General features: G+C 41.2%; 1 protein-coding gene across 1 annotated transcript in view; it reads left to right on the top strand.

The window, feature by feature from the left end:
- The window catches only part of LOC140926166 (uncharacterized), a 135,584-nt gene that overhangs the window by 83,554 nt on the left and 31,771 nt on the right, over positions 1 to 20,259 (top strand). Inside the window, exons 101-132 of the mRNA XM_073375952.1 lie at positions 1,447 to 1,787; positions 2,612 to 2,849; positions 5,800 to 5,832; positions 6,620 to 6,655; positions 6,776 to 7,116; positions 7,420 to 7,663; positions 7,750 to 7,791; positions 8,040 to 8,383; positions 8,488 to 8,731; positions 8,894 to 8,947; positions 9,482 to 9,822; positions 10,064 to 10,328; positions 10,821 to 11,170; positions 11,536 to 11,779; positions 11,996 to 12,031; positions 12,201 to 12,541; positions 12,846 to 13,089; positions 13,176 to 13,217; positions 13,466 to 13,809; positions 13,914 to 14,157; positions 14,321 to 14,374; positions 14,909 to 15,249; positions 15,491 to 15,755; positions 16,250 to 16,599; positions 16,965 to 17,208; positions 17,425 to 17,460; positions 17,630 to 17,970; positions 18,275 to 18,518; positions 18,605 to 18,646; positions 18,895 to 19,238; positions 19,343 to 19,586; positions 19,749 to 19,802. Of these exons, the coding sequence (XP_073232053.1) occupies positions 1,447 to 1,787; positions 2,612 to 2,849; positions 5,800 to 5,832; positions 6,620 to 6,655; positions 6,776 to 7,116; positions 7,420 to 7,663; positions 7,750 to 7,791; positions 8,040 to 8,383; positions 8,488 to 8,731; positions 8,894 to 8,947; positions 9,482 to 9,822; positions 10,064 to 10,328; positions 10,821 to 11,170; positions 11,536 to 11,779; positions 11,996 to 12,031; positions 12,201 to 12,541; positions 12,846 to 13,089; positions 13,176 to 13,217; positions 13,466 to 13,809; positions 13,914 to 14,157; positions 14,321 to 14,374; positions 14,909 to 15,249; positions 15,491 to 15,755; positions 16,250 to 16,599; positions 16,965 to 17,208; positions 17,425 to 17,460; positions 17,630 to 17,970; positions 18,275 to 18,518; positions 18,605 to 18,646; positions 18,895 to 19,238; positions 19,343 to 19,586; positions 19,749 to 19,802 (6,927 nt within the window). The remainder of the gene's footprint in view (positions 1 to 1,446; positions 1,788 to 2,611; positions 2,850 to 5,799; positions 5,833 to 6,619; positions 6,656 to 6,775; positions 7,117 to 7,419; positions 7,664 to 7,749; positions 7,792 to 8,039; positions 8,384 to 8,487; positions 8,732 to 8,893; positions 8,948 to 9,481; positions 9,823 to 10,063; positions 10,329 to 10,820; positions 11,171 to 11,535; positions 11,780 to 11,995; positions 12,032 to 12,200; positions 12,542 to 12,845; positions 13,090 to 13,175; positions 13,218 to 13,465; positions 13,810 to 13,913; positions 14,158 to 14,320; positions 14,375 to 14,908; positions 15,250 to 15,490; positions 15,756 to 16,249; positions 16,600 to 16,964; positions 17,209 to 17,424; positions 17,461 to 17,629; positions 17,971 to 18,274; positions 18,519 to 18,604; positions 18,647 to 18,894; positions 19,239 to 19,342; positions 19,587 to 19,748; positions 19,803 to 20,259) is intronic.

Consider the following 20,259-nt stretch of genomic DNA (forward strand, 5'->3'; position numbering starts at 1 on the left):
GATTTTCTCTGAGCCAAATTTCAGAGCTCTTGCGACTAACAAAGGAAAGTTATTGCAATTTTAAACTGAAGTGTCCGGATACCGGGCAATATACTGTACTGTGAAACCGTGTGACCCCACAGTTACCTTTTCCCTTCTTTTCTCTCCTTCGCTAAGGTTATGCAGTGCACAGAGTATTCTAAAATCTGACTTAATCTTACTTTTGCCGCTCTGAGTCTAACATTAGTTAGAGGTCATAAAGCTTTCCCAGTGTTTCATGGTGATCGATGGAGTAATTATCGGGTTACCCTGCCGTCAAAGTCAACTTTCCACAATTTGGAAAGTACAGTGTGATTGGCTAAGCTTGGGAAAGGAATGTTGTTTTCGGTTGAGCAGGCGTTTGTGGGGAGGGAAGAAATACGAGCACCCCTAAAAACGCTTGAGTGGGAGGGTAGCCCTACACGGCCGGAGCTTAACCCTATTAACCAGTAGTATTGATACTCTTGCCCATCGCAGCGTTACCATCAGCACCCATTTATTTATACACCTGGGCCTAGTTGTTCAAAGGTCTGTTAGCGCTAACCCAATGTTAAATTTTAATTCGGGCTTCTTTTTCCTTTGTTCAAAATCATTTTATCGGTTAATTTTCTCTATTTGTTTTCGAGCATTCAGTTATCAAATCGTGGACAAAAATCTTATTATTATTTTTAAGCTTTTGTATATTGAATATTCAAATTTCGTACAAACTCTGGGTTATCTTGACCCTGCTCAGCTCAGTCACCACGCCTCCTGAGTAGTTATTTGGTTTGCGTTGATTTGGGATAAACGAGTAGTTATCTAAGAAGAGCTTTTATTTGTTGTTATACCTGGAAAGAGAGTGGAACTCAAAAAACTGAGGCAATAACGTGAAACGTACCCTACCATTCCTGGAACGCACTGATAAAACCTTCTACTCAAATCCACGAGTACCCTTGTAAATCAAAGATATTTAGGGAGCTAGAATTCTTGCCAAAACAAGTTGTTTTTGGTTCCTTATCTCGTACCACTATCATTTACGTCTAATTATTGTTGTTGTCTTGTCGTTGTTTCCATTTCAGTTCCCACTTCGACTAGAGTGACACCAACACAGACACAAGCGACGACGCCAGCGCGTAAGTGTTTTTTTTACGTTGAATCGTCTTAGATCAAGAGATCAAACATTTTAATAGTTGTAATTAAGTTAAGATTAAATCAATTAAATGATAGTTTAAAGATTTTGTTCGTAAACTAGACACCCATTGAAGTAATTATTAGGGTATATCTATTAGTATTGTTATTACTTATTATTGATACTATCATCATTATTATTATTATTTTAGAAATCTGCATCAATCGTGTAAAGTCACATGTATTTCCTCTAATAAGAAAAATGTCGACAAGTTCTTTGTTTGCCTTTAAACATTGTTCGTGCTGTTTAATTTTCTACAGCATGTAAAGCTATAGCAGATGTGGCATTCATTGTGGATTCATCAGGGAGCATTGGTCGTAGGAAATGGCCTCTGGTGTTGGACTTCTTAAAGGAGCTCATCACTTTGTTCAATGTTGGACCAGATGATACTCGTATCGCTGTAGTGGCCTACAGTACAAACCCGAAGCTTGAGTTTACTTTTAATGCGCTATCTGGAGCTCAAATTACTGTGGAGGAATATGGAAAACTTATTAATAAAATACGGTTTCAGAGGGGCTTCACGTACATTGACAAAGCTCTGAAAATGGCTGACGAACAGGTGTTTGTTACAAGCGCTGGGATGAGACCAAACGTAGACAAGGTACACTTACACACCATGCGTTTGTTTTCTTAACTGGGTAACGTTCACGAGACGCAGTCGAGTGAAACGAAATTTATTTGGGGTAACGTTGACTTGAGCTTTCCTACATCTCTCTTTCTGATAATCTGATAGCATGTTTTCAGAAAGCATAAACTAGTGGACTGGCTTCATGAGATAAATGAATTATAATTTTTTACCTATTGTAATTAACTTAGGGCAATTGAAGTTCCTACAGCAAAAGGCGATAAAATGATCAGGGGCTTAAAAGAAAGTAGCGTTATATCAACTCGATTAAACGCCATCCTCGAACAAACGCCACCTCCCTCGATTGAAGGCCGCAGATGGAAGCACAATTACCAAAAAACGCCGCCCTCGAATAAACACCTCACCCAATCAGAAAAATGCGGCGTTTATTCAAGGATTATAAGGAAAAACTCAGTACAACTTCATAATTTACACCATCCACATAGTTGCCATTCTTTCTCAGCAAGAAAATGCAAGAGATTGGAACTTTTAACATCTTTCAATAATTTATCGTAGTTGTTGTCAGTGTTTTAAGAATTGTTTCGCTAAAATCTTAAAAAAACGACGCGGCGTTAAATGAAACAAATACGGTACTCATAGTAAGCTTTAAGAACGGAAAGGCGTACGTTCGATTAAATCAAGAATGGTTTTTGTCTCATTTTTTAGGTTACTGGGGAGGTAGCCCTTCCAAAGGATGATTAATTCAGTTTTCCGTATTTTTCTTGTTTGCAAAAAGCTTGATCCAGAAGGCTCTTTTTGGCAGTTCTTAAAATCGTTGGATGGTTTCTTTACTTTTTTAGGTCGCTATTGTTATCACTGATGGCGAGCAAACAACCGCTAAAAATTATACACCTTTGGCTGAAGCATCTAAAGGGATAAAAGACAAAGGAGTTGTGGTGTACTCACTAGGCATTGGTAGTGGTGTAAACTCTGAACAGCTGCGGCAGATTGCTAGTTCTGATGACAACGTGTTCACCGTGACTGGTTTCGACACATTAGCTGATATTGTGCTGCCAATTGTGCAGAGGTCTTGTCCAAGTAAGGACTAACACGAAAATGTTTTGCGACTTAGAATCTGGGGGTATTAGCTAAAAGTTAAGAGAGAAGATTTTTGGCCATATCTCATATTGACTTATATCTGAATGCGATCCTGAATGTTCATATTGAGAGGTGCAACCTAATAAGCTTTCATGTTTCCATGCGAACCCATGCAATTTAAGTTACAGTTGGCTGTTCTGTGCATTAAGCTATAGGGTATTATTAGAGACTTATCATTACACATATACCAGTAGCTAAGTTCTTAGATTACTCATTTGGTATGTAGAAGATCATTTGCTCTAGTGTCATGGGTTTTCACTCGATAACAGTGAGTTATTTTGTAATTGCATGTAACAGTAATGATCAGCTGACCCTGTGCCGACTCTGGTCCTACTCTTCACCCGACCGTGCTCAGCGTGCATGCTTTAAACTTTGGCTCATTTTATAGCTATACTTTGTTTGCTATTTGTGTGGCATTAACTGCTTAGTGCATATATGTGTATACGCTAACGTCGTAAATAAAGTTAAAGAAAATGTAAGCTTTGTGTGATCATAACGTAAAAGTAAAATAAAGCGTATGTTATGAATATTTTAAGCGCAATACGTGTTCTTGTGTATCTTAAATTGCATAAATTAAAAGCTGATTATCCTGCAGTCTGTGTTATGTATCAGCTGTCTTCGTGTTGTTTCTTTTTTCTTTATCTTGTATGGTTCATGTTTTTCGTGTGTTTTCTAGCTTTACTTTCTCACAACAACATACTTTTCTTAAGCACTAGCTTTGATTGTCTGCTGGATATTGTTAGCCAAAGCCGGTGCACTGGACTGTTCTGGATTATCCCCTTTAACCCTACTGATTGTCAAAACTTTAATCCTCATTTGTTGTCTCAGAAAATTTCCTATAAAAGCAGTGGGGAGGTGTTTAAGTACATGTATCTGTATTGAGTTAACGGCTCGTATGATGCAAGTCCTCAATTCTCGGTATTATCCTGTTTTATGAAGTTACGACATTTCAAGAAGAAAATTTTATGGTGCCCTCTCCTAGGGCTTAAAGGGTTAAGAGAAATCCTGGATATTTCTCTCATGCCCTTTTTGAATTTTTCCGTCATTATCAAGCTAGCGTACGAGCTGGTTTTGGGATTTTTGAAAATGTGTGACACGTGAGATGACTCTACAGCTTAGCCAGTAGGAGCTCCAAAGTAAAGGGAGCACACCATTTGATGAGCTACAATGGGATGGCTCTTCAAGCTTTTAGATTACTGTTTACGACAGCATTAAATAACTGCTTATTTACCTCGACTGTACATCAGACGTTAATTAAGCTTAAACTACTCAGTTTGACAAATACAAGACTACGAGTACTCCCCCATTTTTCCACAGGGGTAGTAGAGCAAACGAGACGCGAGCGGGGCGGCGTGAAAATCACCCTACGCGAGAAAAGTCACCGCCGCGTCTTGTCTTTCTCGCGTGAGTTGATTTGGCGCGCTCGCGTGTCGCTCGCTTCACTATCCCTGAGGAAAAATGGGGACTACTCGTAGTCTAGACAAATACTGGATAGGTTTGTCACCTGTTTCCCCTTACTTTATGTATGCTTAACTCATTTGATTGTGTACACTCCTGAGCATTAAGCATAACAAAGGTTCCTACCCGCTAACTGACTGTGCCATTAAGTAGCTACATATATGCTGGTGGTATTGCTTTGCGTATAAGCTGCGCGTGAAATGGTGCTCCAACTACATCAATACAATGTGCACTAAAATGAGCTTCGGGAAGAGAATTGTTGATCAACAATAAACAAAACAGTCTTAAACAATTCGATAACGAGTACGATTTTTTAACATGAGTCAAAAGCTACCGAGGCGCGTCTCAAAACCAAGTTTTGATGAAAATATGTAAAACAAATATTTCTTTTCAGAACTTGAATCCACGAAGTCTGCGACTGTTGATTAACAAACAACTAAATTTGTACCTTGAAATATCTTCACTCGGTTTTCTTTAATTTTGGACAAAAATGGCCGCTAGTGAGATAGGACCTACCTGGATTTAACCGGCTTCCCAAAGTTAATGATTTAATAGCACAGCTCAAGTGGTAAGTGCAAACATCAGTTGGGCGTTATTGGCGATCAAAGACCAAAGCGGAGAAAAATGCATAAGACAAAATTTCTTAAAACTTAAACATAGGCTTGTTTTCCCGAAACACATTGCTTACGTTTTTAAGTCAATTGTTTGATGAATTGGAGTATATCATAACTATTTTTAGCATAAGAATCGAAAACAAGAAGTGATACATCAGAAATAAACGGAGCACTTTCTTCTTTTAATGTTGCACTGTAAAAAAGGCGTAGAGCAAAGCCTGTGAAATGCTTAAGCAAGGCTAATGAACTTTCTTGGTTGGGCTGTTGTAACACTCAATGGTGGTGACTCTAAAGCTTTCTGCAGGTGCTGTAAGCAATCATTCTCGTACGTACGCTATTCGTTGGCTTTTTGCGCTAAAGGAAGACATGGATGGCTACAAGAATGTAAAGTAAGCGCAATAAAGGTATGCATAATGCAAAATAGAATAACTGCCTCACCACAAAAACATAGATCTTAGCAGTACCACATTTTCCACAAATAATGTTAGGGAGGTAACGAAACTGCAGTAGTGTGCAGCTTGGGGCAAAACACTCTTTTGCGCTTTCCAGTGACTAGCCAAGGTAAATTGAAATAAGTTAAAATCTGTTATTCAAAATTAATACAAACAGGTCGAATGCATCGCTTAATTTGTTTTTCAGTTCATACAAATAAATAACATCTCTGACAAATGAAAGCAGACAATCCTTTTGTTCAAAAGTGAAACCAAGTCACAAACACATTTATGGATTACCTTCATGTCGTTTAAGAATAGAGCTATCATTGTTTACAGCTGCTTTCCATGTATCGTGTCTTACTTCATATTTACCTCTTCCTTTAGCTCCGACACCATCAGCTACACCGACTCCCGCAGGTAAGAAGGAGAGATTCGATAATAAATTAAGGTGCAGTATACGAAAAAGCTCTTTGACCATCAATGTATAATGGCATCTTGGAATAGTGCTTATTAACGATAGCGTCATCTTTGAACGCGCTTTGGGACCAATGGGATAAAAACAATGTTACATGAATAGAGATTTATCCAGTGTCTTTCGAACTACTTCGCCCTGGTTCCGGTTAATCGATTTAGGCGAAAATAGTACATATTTGTAAGGACGAAGGGTATTTGTTTCTTTCTTGCATAAAAAACATTTATTTAGGTATTCCTCTCAGCTTCACAGCCCTCCGTAATTCCATTACTTCTCTCCACCTCAAGTTTTACTAAAATCACCATCAACACCTTCACAATTCAGTTGTTTTCCCTCCTCCATCACTACTACCACATTCATATAGTTTTTTTTGCCCTCAACCACCACTAAAACCGCATTTCTATTCTTTTGCCTTTTCCATCACCATATTTCCATTGCTTTTCCCCCTTTGACACCACCGCCGCAACAACTCTGTGGTGGAAGTGTCACCTTTCGACCTTTGATAGAATAAGCACTTTACACATTTATTACAGTAGTGTGCAACAATAAGGCCTTCTTCTGGTCAATATTTCTGATTACCTCAATCCTTAAGAAATACTAGCACTTTCCGAAAAGTTACATGTAGATACCTTAAATCCTAGCGCATCGCTAAAATGCAAATTTGCAAACTTGAAAAGAGACGGATTAGGAATCCTTCTCTAAATTGCATTACTTTTTGTTTGTTCTTTTCAGTGCCAACAACGTCTACACCTGGACCAACGACGCCAGGTAAGTCATGCATGGCCATGTTGATTTGGCCAGTCCGGTAGTCTATCTTATGTTTTACGTGTGAATCTACTTACTGTTAGCGTTCGCAAGTTTGCTTAGAATCTGCTTTAATTTCAACAGAATTGTGCCGAATTCCAATGGACACCACCTTTATTATCGACTCGTCGTTGTGTGAAAGCGACAGCAACTGGCAGCGCTTGCTGAACTTTGTGCAAACGTTGGTCAGTTACTTTAATGTGTCACCATCAGGAGGTCGTATTGCTGTGATTCTATACGGTTCGGACGCCAAAGTGTCTCTAAAGTTCGATACATTAACTGGAAACCGTCTCAACGGAGAGGAAGTCAACAGGAGAGTGGGCAACCTAGCCTGTCAGGGAGGATCCAGACGAATCGATAAAGCCTTGGAATTAGCAGACAAAGACGTTTTGATCCCCTCTGCTGGAATGAGAGATGTATCACGGGTAAGAAATATTTTCTGAATTACTACACGTTTCAACTGGCATTTGTAGTTTTTTTCTCTGTAGATTGACTCTGTTAATGAAGACATCTTTTGATAATCAAACTTGGGGAGTCGAAGGAAATGGCCTGTGTATTTAGAAGGGGGTTTTTGACCGGAGCTTGTTGATCTACACAAGTCCGTGACCAGAAATAAATAGTTAAAATACCCTGAAAAAAACAACAACTTTGTAGCTCACACTGAACAACACCGTAACAGTGCGTGTTCATGGACTGAAAACGTGGGTTATTGATTTGTTTCCTTCCAGCCTGTTTTGGTGATCACGACTGGAAAACAAACAGCAGACGAAGGAGTGTACACGCCTCTTGATATAGCTTCTTCTGGTCTCCAAGACAAAGGAGCAGCCGTTTTTGTCCTTGGTATAGGGAAAGACGTTGACCCTTCGGAACTTAAGCAAATTGCTTCTGGACCAAATAATGTCTTCACCGTGGGATCATTCGATGACTTGGATACCAAAGCTAACGAGGCCAAGAAAGGCATATGTGTGTTAGGTATTTGAATCTCCTGCATTGATTATCCACATTATCGCCCTAATCGACATGATTACGCGGGATCTGATTTTGTTTCTGTTTTGTAGTGCCTCCAACACCAACCATAACAGTGGGACCAACAACTCCAGGTAAGTGATTTCCGTGGTATATGAGGTTTGTCTGCACTTTGCACATGACTTTTCTTCTGAACGAGTGGTTTGCAGTTGTTGTGGAGATAGCGCTGTAATCCTCGTAGGCTATCAGACGTAAAAGAAAATCTGCAACTAGCGCAAGGCCTGTAGTGAATGCCGCATGGCTGTAGGTCATGGCTGGAATGCACGAAAAACATGCACCGTACCTTGAGACTAATTACAGGACTTTGTCTTTTCTGTTTCAGAAGAAATATGCCCAATCGCTATGGATACGACTTTCGTTATTGACTCGTCTCTGTGTGATAGTGAGAGCAATTGGAATCGCTTGTTGTACTTTGTGCAAACTTTGGTCAACTATTTTAATGTGTCACCGTCAGGAGGTCGTGTTGCGTTTGTCCCTTACGGTACTAATGCTAGTGTAGTTCTGAAGTTTAACTCATTAAGGGGAATTAATCTTAATGGAGCAGAAGTCAAGAAACGACTTGATGGCTTTAGATGCCAGGGTGGTTTTAGACGAATCGACAAAGCATTGGATCTTGTAGACAGGGAGGTGCTGACACCCGCTGCTGGACTGAGAGACATTTCAAGGGTAAGTTGGAGAAGGAAGAATAACCGCACAAATTGACCAATAACACGCTAGGCACCTGGTGGATCAAAAGACTGACTTTGTATTTTTCTATTGTTTGTCTGCAGCCCGTATTTGTGATCACGACTGGAAAGCAAACAGCAGACCAGGGCGTATACCTACCTCTGGATATAGCCTCCTCTCGCCTTCAGAGTAAAGGAGCGGCCGTGTTTGTGTTGGGTATAGGAGAGGACGTGGACACCTCAGAACTGAACGAAATTGCTTCTAGCCCTAACAACGTTTTTAGAGTGGATTCTTTTGAGGACTTGGACGAAAGGGTACCAACGATAAGAAGAGGAATATGCAAATTAGGTAAAATCATCTTTCGGCTATCCTTTCCGTAGTCAGGAGATGGTTACTTAAGAAAAAGGCTCAAAGGATTGACAGAGAGTCTTACTTAGTGTGTTTGTAAATAAGAAGGGTTTTCAAGTATTGCTTTGGATAATCTGTTGTTGTTGTTGTTGTTGTTTCCAGTTCCAACCTTGTCAACGCCAACATTAGCACAAACACCAGTACAAACACCTGCACGTAAGTAAAGATTATTTTGAAAAACGCTTAGACGGACTGGTGGAATTGAAATTTAGTGCCATTGTGCTTTCTGAACGATAAAATAACGGCGAATAGAGTTCACTTGATATCGATTCCAGATCTTACGTCGTCGTATTTGATTGGAGTAGGGGCTATTAATAGTAAAGTATGGTTAGAATGAGGTTAGGCTAAACAAGGATACAGCCGATTGTGCTGATAGTTTATTAGGTCATCGTTCGGTAAAGCACCTAGATTACATAAGCGGGATACTGTTAAAGTAAAGCGGGCAATAAATACTCCTAATTGAAAAAAGCCGATCACAGAGTTGCATTACTTGCCATTTGCGGAAGACCATTTAGCGTGGTACATTCGTGAAAAGCGTGCAAGATTCACGGCAAAACAAATGGGATAGTACATCCCTAAAATGCTCGTAATCTTGTTTTTATAATGCATGCATGAATTTTAAGACCTCAAGCTAGTGGATCGTGTTTGCCATGGAAGGAAGGGTCACACGATTTTATTTTTGCCTGACAGCCTGCAAAGCCTCTGTAGATGTGGCATTTATTGTGGATTCATCAGGAAGCATTGGTCGTAGAAGATGGCCTCTGGTGTTAGACTTCTTAAAAAAGATCATCAATGAGTTCAATGTTGGACCCGATGGCACACATGTGGCGGTAGTTGCCTACAGCACAAATCCGAAGCTCGAGTTCCCTTTCAATGCCGTATCTGGAGACCAAATTACTGCAGAGGAATATGGGAAACGTATCGACAGGATCAGATTCCAGAGAGGCTTTACGTACATCGATAGGGCTTTGAAATTGGCTAACGAACAAGTGTTTGTCACCAGTGCTGGGATGAGGTCCGATGTACCGAAGGTAGGATTGCAAAACGTCCCTTAAAAAGCCTCAGAAAAGTTTGTTCAATTGCGTATAGCGAAGAGTGGGTTTGTTTTGTTTCGCTGAATTATTTAAAGACAACGTGTCGTTTTTTGTGTAATTAGGAGGACACCGGCTTTCTTGTGAGCTTGATGGGAGGCTTAGAGTAGACACTGTACATGCTTGTGGTGCAATGAGATGTTAACAAACGCGTTTGTTTTTTTTTTTGTGCTACATGCAGGTCGCTATTGTAATCACCGATGGCGAGCAAACAACGACCCAGGCATTTACACCATTGGACGAAGCATCCAAAGGCATCAAAGACAAAGGAGTTGTAGTGTACTCTTTGGGTGTAGGGAGTGGCGTCAACTTAGAACAATTACGGCAGATTGCTAGTTCTGATGACAACGTGTTTACGTCTACTAGCTTTGAGGAACTGATTAATGTGGTGAAGCCTATTGTAGAGAAATCTTGTCCGATCAAACCAACACCAACGCCTACTCCGAGTAAGAAATAAGACTCTGTTCGATTTTGCTATGCATATCAATTTAAGCAATGGCTGTACTGTTGGTTTGAAACCACGTTTCAATGTAACTATGTTGTTCGACGAAAGAATACAGCCTTTTTTTGCAGATATTTTCATAGAAACGGAATTCAGGTCCCAGCTTCAGCTTGTTCTTGTCTGGGCGGCCAGCATGGCCGCCGTGAAGTCAATATATTTGAGGGGGAGAGATCCTCTACGATAAGAGTTTCCAAAGAGCTGTGCGAAGATGTCGTTGTTACTATAACTTAGGTGGATAGTGCAATCCCTTCGAGAGGTCGTTTCCGATGTCTGTCTTGTAAAATTCTCTTGTGTTATTCGTAATATATACAAATTCATTTAATTGATGAAGTTTGTTGTATAGGATACTTTATAAAGCTGGATTGGTAGGTTGACTCGCTGTCTGGTTTTGTAAGGTGTGAACGAGTTTTCTCTTACACTTTTGCCTAATGTACAGGTGCAGTATGCCCCATCCCTATGGAGACCACCTTCATTATCGACTCATCTGTATGTGGGAGCGACAGTGACTGGAATCGCTTATTGTACTTTGTGCAAACATTGGTCAGCTTCTTCAATGTGTCTCCTAATCCTTCTGGAGGACGTATTGCTGTCATTCCATACGCTACTGACGCTAGCGTTGCTCTAAAATTCAACACATTGACTGGAAGCCGACTCAGTGAAGCAGAGGTCAATAGACAAATTGGTCTGCTTAAATGTCAGGGTGGTTTTAGACGAATTGATAAAGCATTGGACCTGGCGGACAAGGAAGTGCTGACTCCCGCCGGTGGAGTGCGAGATATCTCAAAGGTGAAGGCCTCTAGAATACACTTTTTTTCCCCATCCTCAACACGTACATAAACTGTACGGTTTGAGCACGATATAAATCAGTCGTATAAGAGAAATCGAAGTCAACGAGACTTGAGACTACAACTAGATTAGATTAAAGGGAGTTGCTTGGCTTCAAAGGCTTGTGGCACGCTCACACAACCACATCAGCAATGCTTTAGGTGTATGGTGTATAATTAAATGCTATTATTTTATTGTCATAATGATTTTTTTGTCGTTTTTATAGTTAAAGTCCTTCCTAGTTTGTGGGCCATTGTCTTCAAATTTCTGTGGTTCGCTGAAAACGTTTGCATCATATTGGTTATTCTTCCTTTCCTCTTTTATAGCCTGTTTTAGTTATCACCGCTGGAAAGCAGACAAAAGATCAAGGAGCATACACGCCACTTGATAAAGCCTCATCCCGCCTTCAGAGTAAAGGAGCAGCTGTGTTCGTCTTGGGAATAGGAGAAGACGTGGATACCACAGAACTTAACCAGATCGCCTCCGGGCCTAATAACGTATTTAGGGTGGACTCTTTTAAGGACTTGTACGGGAAGGCTAACGAAGCGAAGAGAGGAATCTGCGTACTAGGTATCATTTGCAGACAGTATCGTAACACGCACCCTTCATGCATTTTTCTTTTGTACGGCGAGTTGGTTAGGCATAATTTATTGTTTTCCGCCATGATCTGCGTTAACATTGTTACTTTGCCTTTAGAATTTATAACATGTGGAGACAGCAAACGTGGAAAAAGTGAGATTAGTAATCCTTCTCTAAAATGCATTACTTTTTGTTTGTTCTTTTCAGTGCCAACAACGCCTACACCAGTACCAACGACGCCAGGTAAATCATGCATGGCTATGTTAATTTGGCCAGTCTGGTAATCTATGTAATGTTGTACTGTAGGCTCATATCGCGCCCGTGGGCCGTGGTCCGTGTTCCATGTTAAAGGGCGAATTTGCTTGCTGTTAGCGTTCGCAAGTTTGCTTAGAATCTGCTTTAATTTCAACAGAATTGTGCCGAATTCCAATGGACACCACCTTTATTATCGACTCGTCGTTGTGTGAAAGCGACAGCAACTGGCAGCGCTTGCTGAACTTTGTGCAAACGTTGGTCAGTTACTTTAATGTGTCACCATCAGGAGGTCGTATTGCTGTGATTCTATACGGCTCGGACGCCAAAGTGTCTCTAAAGTTCGATACATTAACTGGAAACCGTCTCAACGGAGAGGAAGTCAACAGGAGAGTGGGCAACCTAGCCTGTCAGGGAGGATCCAGACGAATCGATAAAGCCTTGGAATTAGCAGACAAAGACGTTTTGATCCCCTCTGCTGGAATGAGAGATGTATCACGGGTAAGAAATATTTTCTGAATTACTACACGTTTCAACTGGCATTTGTAGTTTTTTTTCTCTGTAGATTGACTCTGTTAATGAAGACAGCTTTTGATAATCAAACTTGGGGAGTCGAGGGAAATGGCCTGTGTATTTAGAAGGGGGTTTTGGACCGGAGCTTGTTGATCTACACAAGTCCGTGACCAGAAATAAATAGTTAAAATACCCTGAAAAAAACAACAACTTTGTAGCTCACACTGAACAACACCGTAACAGTGCGTGTTCATGGACTGAAAACGTGGGTTATTGATTTGTTTCCTTCCAGCCTGTTTTGGTGATCACGACTGGAAAACAAACAGCAGACGAAGGAGTGTACACGCCTCTTGATATAGCTTCTTCTGGTCTCCAAGACAAAGGAGCAGCCGTTTTTGTCCTTGGTATAGGGAAAGACGTTGACCCTTCGGAACTTAAGCAAATTGCTTCTGGACCAAATAATGTCTTCACCGTGGGATCATTCGATGACTTGGATACCAAAGCTAACGAGGCCAAGAAAGGCATATGTGTGTTAGGTATTTGAATCTCCTGCATTGATTATCCACATTATCGCCCTAATCGACATGATTACGCGGGATCTGATTTTGTTTCTGTTTTGTAGTGCCTCCAACACCAACCATAACAGTGGGATCAACAACTCCAGGTAAGTGATTTCCGTGGTATATGAGGTTTGTCTGCACTTTGCACATGACTTTTCTTCTGAACGAGTGGTTTGCAGTTGTTGTGGAGATAACGCTGTAATCCTCGTAGGCTATCAGACGTAAAAGAAAATCTGCAACTAGCGCAAGGCCTGTAGTGAATGCCGCATGGCTGTAGGTCATGGCTGGAATGCACGAAAAACATGCACCGTACCTTGAGTCTAATTACATGACTTTGTCTTTTCTGTTTCAGAAGAAATATGCCCAATCCCTATGGATACGACTTTCGTTATTGACTCGTCTCTGTGTGATAGTGAGAGCAATTGGAATCGCTTGTTGTACTTTGTGCAAACTTTGGTCAACTATTTTAATGTGTCACCGTCAGGAGGTCGTGTTGCGTTTGTCCCTTACGGTACTAATGCTAGTGTAGTTCTGAAGTTTAACTCATTAAGGGGAATTAATCTTAATGGAGCAGAAGTCAAGAAACGACTTGATGGCTTAAGATGCCAGGGTGGTTTTAGACGAATCGACAAAGCATTGGATCTTGTAGATAGGGAGGTGCTGACACCCGCTGCTGGACTGAGAGACATTTCAAGGGTAAGTTGGAGAAGGAAGAATAACCGCACAAATTGACCAATGACACGCTAGGCACCTGGTGGATCAAAAGACTGACTTTGTATTTTTCTATTGTTTGTCTGCAGCCCGTATTTGTGATCACGACTGGAAAGCAAACAGCAGACCAGGGCGTATACCTACCTCTGGATATAGCCTCCTCTCGCCTTCAGAGTAAAGGAGCGGCCGTGTTTGTGTTGGGTATAGGAGAGGACGTGGACACCTCAGAACTGAACGAAATTGCTTCTAGCCCTAACAACGTTTTTAGAGTGGATTCTTTTGAGGACTTGGACGAAAGGGTACCAACGATAAGAAGAGGAATATGCAAATTAGGTAAAATAATCTTTTGGCTATCCTTTTCCTAGTCAGGAGATGGGTTACTTAAGAAAAAGGCTCAAAGGATTGACAGAGAGTCTTACTTAGTGTGTTTGTAAATAAGAAGGGTTTTCAAGTATTGCTTTGGATAATCTGTTGTTGTTGTTGTTGTTGTTTCCAGTTCCAACCTTGTCAACGCCAACATTAGCACCAACACCAGTACAAACACCTGCACGTAAGTAAAGATTATTTTGAAAAACGCTTAGACGGACTGGCGGAATTGAAATTTAGTGCCATTGTGCTTTCTGAACGATAAAATAACGGCGAAAAGAGTTCACTTGATATCGATTCCACATCTTACGTCGTCGTATTTGATTGGAGTAGGAGCTATTAATAGTAAAGTATGGTTTGAATGAGGTTAGGCTCAACAAGGATACAGCCGATTGTGCTGATAGTTTATTAGGTCATCGTTCGGTAAAGCACCTAGATTACATAAGCGGGATACTGGTAAAGTAAAGCGGGCAATAAATACTCCTAATTGAAAAAAGCCGATCACAGAGTTGCATTGCTTGCCATTTGCAGTAGACCATTTAGCGTGGTACATTCGTGAAAAGCGTGCAAGATTCACGGCAAAACAAATGGGATAGTACATCCCTAAAATGCTCGTAATCTTGTTTTTATAATGCATGCATGAATTTTAAGACCTCAAGCAAGTGGATCGTGTTTGCCATGGAAGGAAGGGTCACACGATTTTATTTTTGCCTGACAGCCTGCAAAGCCTCTGTAGATGTGGCATTTATTGTGGATTCATCAGGAAGCATTGGTCGTAGAAGATGGCCTCTGGTGTTAGACTTCTTAAAAAAGATCATCAATGAGTTCAATGTTGGACCCGATGGCACACATGTGGCGGTAGTTGCCTACAGCACAAATCCGAAGCTCGAGTTCCCTTTCAATGCCGTATCTGGAGACCAAATTACTGCAGAGGAATATGGGAAACGTATCGACAGGATCAGATTCCAGAGAGGCTTTACGTACATCGATAGGGCTTTGAAATTGGCTAACGAACAAGTGTTTGTCACCAGTGCTGGGATGAGGTCCGATGTACCGAAGGTAGGATTGCAAAACGTCCCTTAAAAAGCCTCAGAAAAGTTTGTTCAATTGCGTATAGCGAAGAGTGGGTTTGTTTTGTTTCGCTGAATTATTTAAAGACAACGTGTCGTTTTTTGTGTAATTAGGAGGACACCGGCTTTCTTGTGAGCTTGATGGGAGGCTTAGAGTAGACACTGTACATGCTTGTGGTGCAATGAGATGTTAACAAACGCGTTTGTTTTTTTTTTTGTGCTACATGCAGGTCGCTATTGTAATCACCGATGGCGAGCAAACAACGACCCAGGCATTTACACCATTGGACGAAGCATCCAAAGGCATCAAAGACAAAGGAGTTGTAGTGTACTCTTTGGGTGTAGGGAGTGGCGTCAACTTAGAACAATTACGGCAGATTGCTAGTTCTGATGACAACGTGTTTACGTCTTCTAGCTTTGAGGAACTGATTAATGTGGTGAAGCCTATTGTAGAGAAATCTTGTCCGATCAAACCAACACCAACACCTACTCCGAGTAAGAAATAAGACCCTGTTCGATTTTGCTATGCATATTAATTTAAGCAATGGCTGTACTGTTGGTTTGCAACCACGTTTCTGAATGTGGCCATGTTGTTCGACGAAAGAATACAGCCTTTTTTGGCAGATATTTACATAAAAACGGAATTCAGGTCCCAGCTTCAGCTTGTTCTGGTCTGGGCGGCCAATACGGCCGCCGTGAAGTCAATATATTTGAGGGGGAGAGATCCTCTACGATAAGAGTTTCCAAAGAGCTGTGCGAAGATGTCGTTGTTACTATAACTTAGGTGGATAGTGTAATCCCTTCGAGAGGTCGTTTCCGATGTCTGTCTTGTAAAATTCTCTTGTGTTATTCGTAATATATACAAATTCATTTAATTGATGAAGTTTGTTGTATAGGATACGTTATAAAGCTGGATTGGTAGGTTGACTCGCTGTCTGGTTTTGTAAGGTGTGAACGAGTTTTCTCTTACACTTTTGCCTAATGTACAGGTGCAGTATGCCCCATCCCTATGGAGACCACCTTCATTATCGACTCATCTGTATGTGGGAGCGACAGTGACTGGAATCGCTTATTGTACTTTGTGCAAACATTGGTCAGCTTCTTCAATGTGTCTCCTAATCCTTCTGGAGGACGTATTGCTGTCATTCCATACGCTACTGACGCTAGCGTTGCTCTAAAATTCAACACATTGACTGGAAGCCGACTCAGTGAAGCAGAGGTCAATAGACAAATTGGTCTGCTTAAATGTCAGGGTGGTTTTAGACGAATTGATAAAGCATTGGACCTGGCGGACAAGGAAGTGCTGACTCCCGCCGGTGGAGTGCGAGATATCTCAAAGGTGAAGGCCTCTAGAATACACTTTTTTTCCCCATCCTCAACACGTACATAAACTGTACGGTTTGAGCACGATATAAATCAGTCGTATAAGAGAAATCGAAGTCAACGAGACTTGAGACTACAACTAGATTAGATTAAAGGGAGTTGCTTGGCTTCAAAGGCTTGTGGCACGCTCACACAACCACATCAGCAATGCTTTAGGTGTATGGTGTATAATTAAATGCTATTATTTTATTGTCATAATGATTTTTTTGTCGTTTTTATAGTTAAAGTCCTTCCTAGTTTGTGGGCCATTGTCTTCAAATTTCTGTGGTTCGCTGAAAACGTTTGCATCATATTGGTTATTCTTCCTTTCCTCTTTTATAGCCTGTTTTAGTTATCACCGCTGGAAAGCAGACAAAAGATCAAGGAGCATACACGCCACTTGATAAAGCCTCATCCCGCCTTCAGAGTAAAGGAGCAGCTGTGTTCGTCTTGGGAATAGGAGAAGACGTGGATACCACAGAACTTAACCAGATCGCCTCCGGGCCTAATAACGTATTTAGGGTGGACTCTTTTAAGGACTTGTACGGGAAGGCTAACGAAGCGAAGAGAGGAATCTGCGTACTAGGTATCATTTGCAGACAGTATCGTAACACGCACCCTTCATGCATTTTTCTTTTGTACGGCGAGTTGGTTAGGCATAATTTATTGTTTTCCGCCATGATCTGCGTTAACATTGTTACTTTGCCTTTAGAATTTATAACATGTGGAGACAGCAAACGTGGAAAAAGTGAGATTAGTAATCCTTCTCTAAAATGCATTACTTTTTGTTTGTTCTTTTCAGTGCCAACAACGCCTACACCAGTACCAACGACGCCAGGTAAATCATGCATGGCTATGTTAATTTGGCCAGTCTGGTAATCTATGTAATGTTGTACTGTAGGCTCATATCGCGCCCGTGGGCCGTGGTCCGTGTTCCATGTTAAAGGGCGAATTTGCTTGCTGTTAGCGTTCGCAAGTTTGCTTAGAATCTGCTTTAATTTCAACAGAATTGTGCCGAATTCCAATGGACACCACCTTTATTATCGACTCGTCGTTGTGTGAAAGCGACAGCAACTGGCAGCGCTTGCTGAACTTTGTGCAAACGTTGGTCAGTTACTTTAATGTGTCACCATCAGGAGGTCGTATTGCTGTGATTCTATACGGCTCGGACGCCAAAGTGTCTCTAAAGTTCGATACATTAACTGGAAACCGTCTCAACGGAGAGGAAGTCAACAGGAGAGTGGGCAACCTAGCCTGTCAGGGAGGATCCAGACGAATCGATAAAGCCTTGGAATTAGCAGACAAAGACGTTTTGATCCCCTCTGCTGGAATGAGAGATGTATCACGGGTAAGAAATATTTTCTGAATTACTACACGTTTCAACTGGCATTTGTAGTTTTTTTTCTCTGTAGATTGACTCTGTTAATGAAGACAGCCTTTGATAATCAAACTTGGGGAGTCGAGGGAAATGGCCTGTGTATTTAGAAGGGGGTTTTGGACCGGAGCTTGTTGATCTACACAAGTCCGTGACCAGAAATAAATAGTTAAAATACCCTGAAAAAAACAACAACTTTGTAGCTCACACTGAACAACACCGTAACAGTGCGTGTTCATGGACTGAAAACGTGGGTTATTGATTTGTTTCCTTCCAGCCTGTTTTGGTGATCACGACTGGAAAACAAACAGCAGACGAAGGAGTGTACACGCCTCTTGATATAGCTTCTTCTGGTCTCCAAGACAAAGGAGCAGCCGTTTTTGTCCTTGGTATAGGGAAAGACGTTGACCCTTCGGAACTTAAGCAAATTGCTTCTGGACCAAATAATGTCTTCACCGTGGGATCATTCGATGACTTGGATACCAAAGCTAACGAGGCCAAGAAAGGCATATGTGTGTTAGGTATTTGAATCTCCTGCATTGATTATCCACATTATCGCCCTAATCGACATGATTACGCGGGATCTGATTTTGTTTCTGTTTTGTAGTGCCTCCAACACCAACCATAACAGTGGGATCAACAACTCCAGGTAAGTGATTTCCGTGGTATATGAGGTTTGTCTGCACTTTGCACATGACTTTTCTTCTGAACGAGTGGTTTGCAGTTGTTGTGGAGATAGCGCTGTAATCCTCGTAGGCTATCAGACGTAAAAGAAAATCTGCAACTAGCGCAAGGCCTGTAGTGAATGCCGCATGGCTGTAGGTCATGGCTGGAATGCACGAAAAACATGCACCGTACCTTGAGTCTAATTACATGACTTTGTCTTTTCTGTTTCAGAAGAAATATGCCCAATCCCTATGGATACGACTTTCGTTATTGACTCGTCTCTGTGTGATAGTGAGAGCAATTGGAATCGCTTGTTGTACTTTGTGCAAACTTTGGTCAACTATTTTAATGTGTCACCGTCAGGAGGTCGTGTTGCGTTTGTCCCTTACGGTACTAATGCTAGTGTAGTTCTGAAGTTTAACTCATTAAGGGGAATTAATCTTAATGGAGCAGAAGTCAAGAAACGACTTGATGGCTTAAGATGCCAGGGTGGTTTTAGACGAATCGACAAAGCATTGGATCTTGTAGATAGGGAGGTGCTGACACCCGCTGCTGGACTGAGAGACATTTCAAGGGTAAGTTGGAGAAGGAAGAATAACCGCACAAATTGACCAATGACACGCTAGGCACCTGGTGGATCAAAAGACTGACTTTGTATTTTTCTATTGTTTGTCTGCAGCCCGTATTTGTGATCACGACTGGAAAGCAAACAGCAGACCAGGGCGTATACCTACCTCTGGATATAGCCTCCTCTCGCCTTCAGAGTAAAGGAGCGGCCGTGTTTGTGTTGGGTATAGGAGAGGACGTGGACACCTCAGAACTGAACGAAATTGCTTCTAGCCCTAACAACGTTTTTAGAGTGGATTCTTTTGAGGACTTGGACGAAAGGGTACCAACGATAAGAACAGGAATATGCAAATTAGGTAAAATAATCTTTTGGTTATCCTTTTCCTAGTCAGGAGATGGTTACTTAAGAAAAAGGCTCAAAGGATTGACAGAGAGTCTTACTTAGTGTGTTTGTAAATAAGAAGGGTTTTCAAGTATTGCTTTGGATAATCTGTTGTTGTTGTTGTTGTTGTTTCCAGTTCCAACCTTGTCAACGCCAACATTAGCACCAACACCAGTACAAACACCTGCACGTAAGTAAAGATTATTTTGAAAAACGCTTAGACGGACTGGCGGAATTGAAATTTAGTGCCATTGTGCTTTCTGAACGATAAAATAACGGCGAAAAGAGTTCACTTGATATCGATTCCAGATCTTACGTCGTCGTATTTGATTGGAGTAGGAGCTATTAATAGTAAAGTATGGTTAGAATGAGGTTAGGCTCAACAAGGATACAGCCGATTGTGCTGATAGTTTATTAGGTCATCGTTCGGTAAAGCACCTAGATTACATAAGCGGGATACTGTTAAAGTAAAGCGGGCAATAAATACTCCTAATTGAAAAAAGCCGATCACAGAGTTGCATTGCTTGCCATTTGCAGTAGACCATTTAGCGTGGTACATTCGTGAAAAGCGTGCAAGATTCACGGCAAAACAAATGGGATAGTACATCCCTAAAATGCTCGTAATCTTGTTTTTATAATGCATGCAT

Source organism: Porites lutea, chromosome 2 (genome assembly GCF_958299795.1).
Source record: "Porites lutea chromosome 2, jaPorLute2.1, whole genome shotgun sequence".
In the NCBI taxonomy this organism is placed as follows: Eukaryota; Metazoa; Cnidaria; class Anthozoa; order Scleractinia; family Poritidae; genus Porites; species Porites lutea.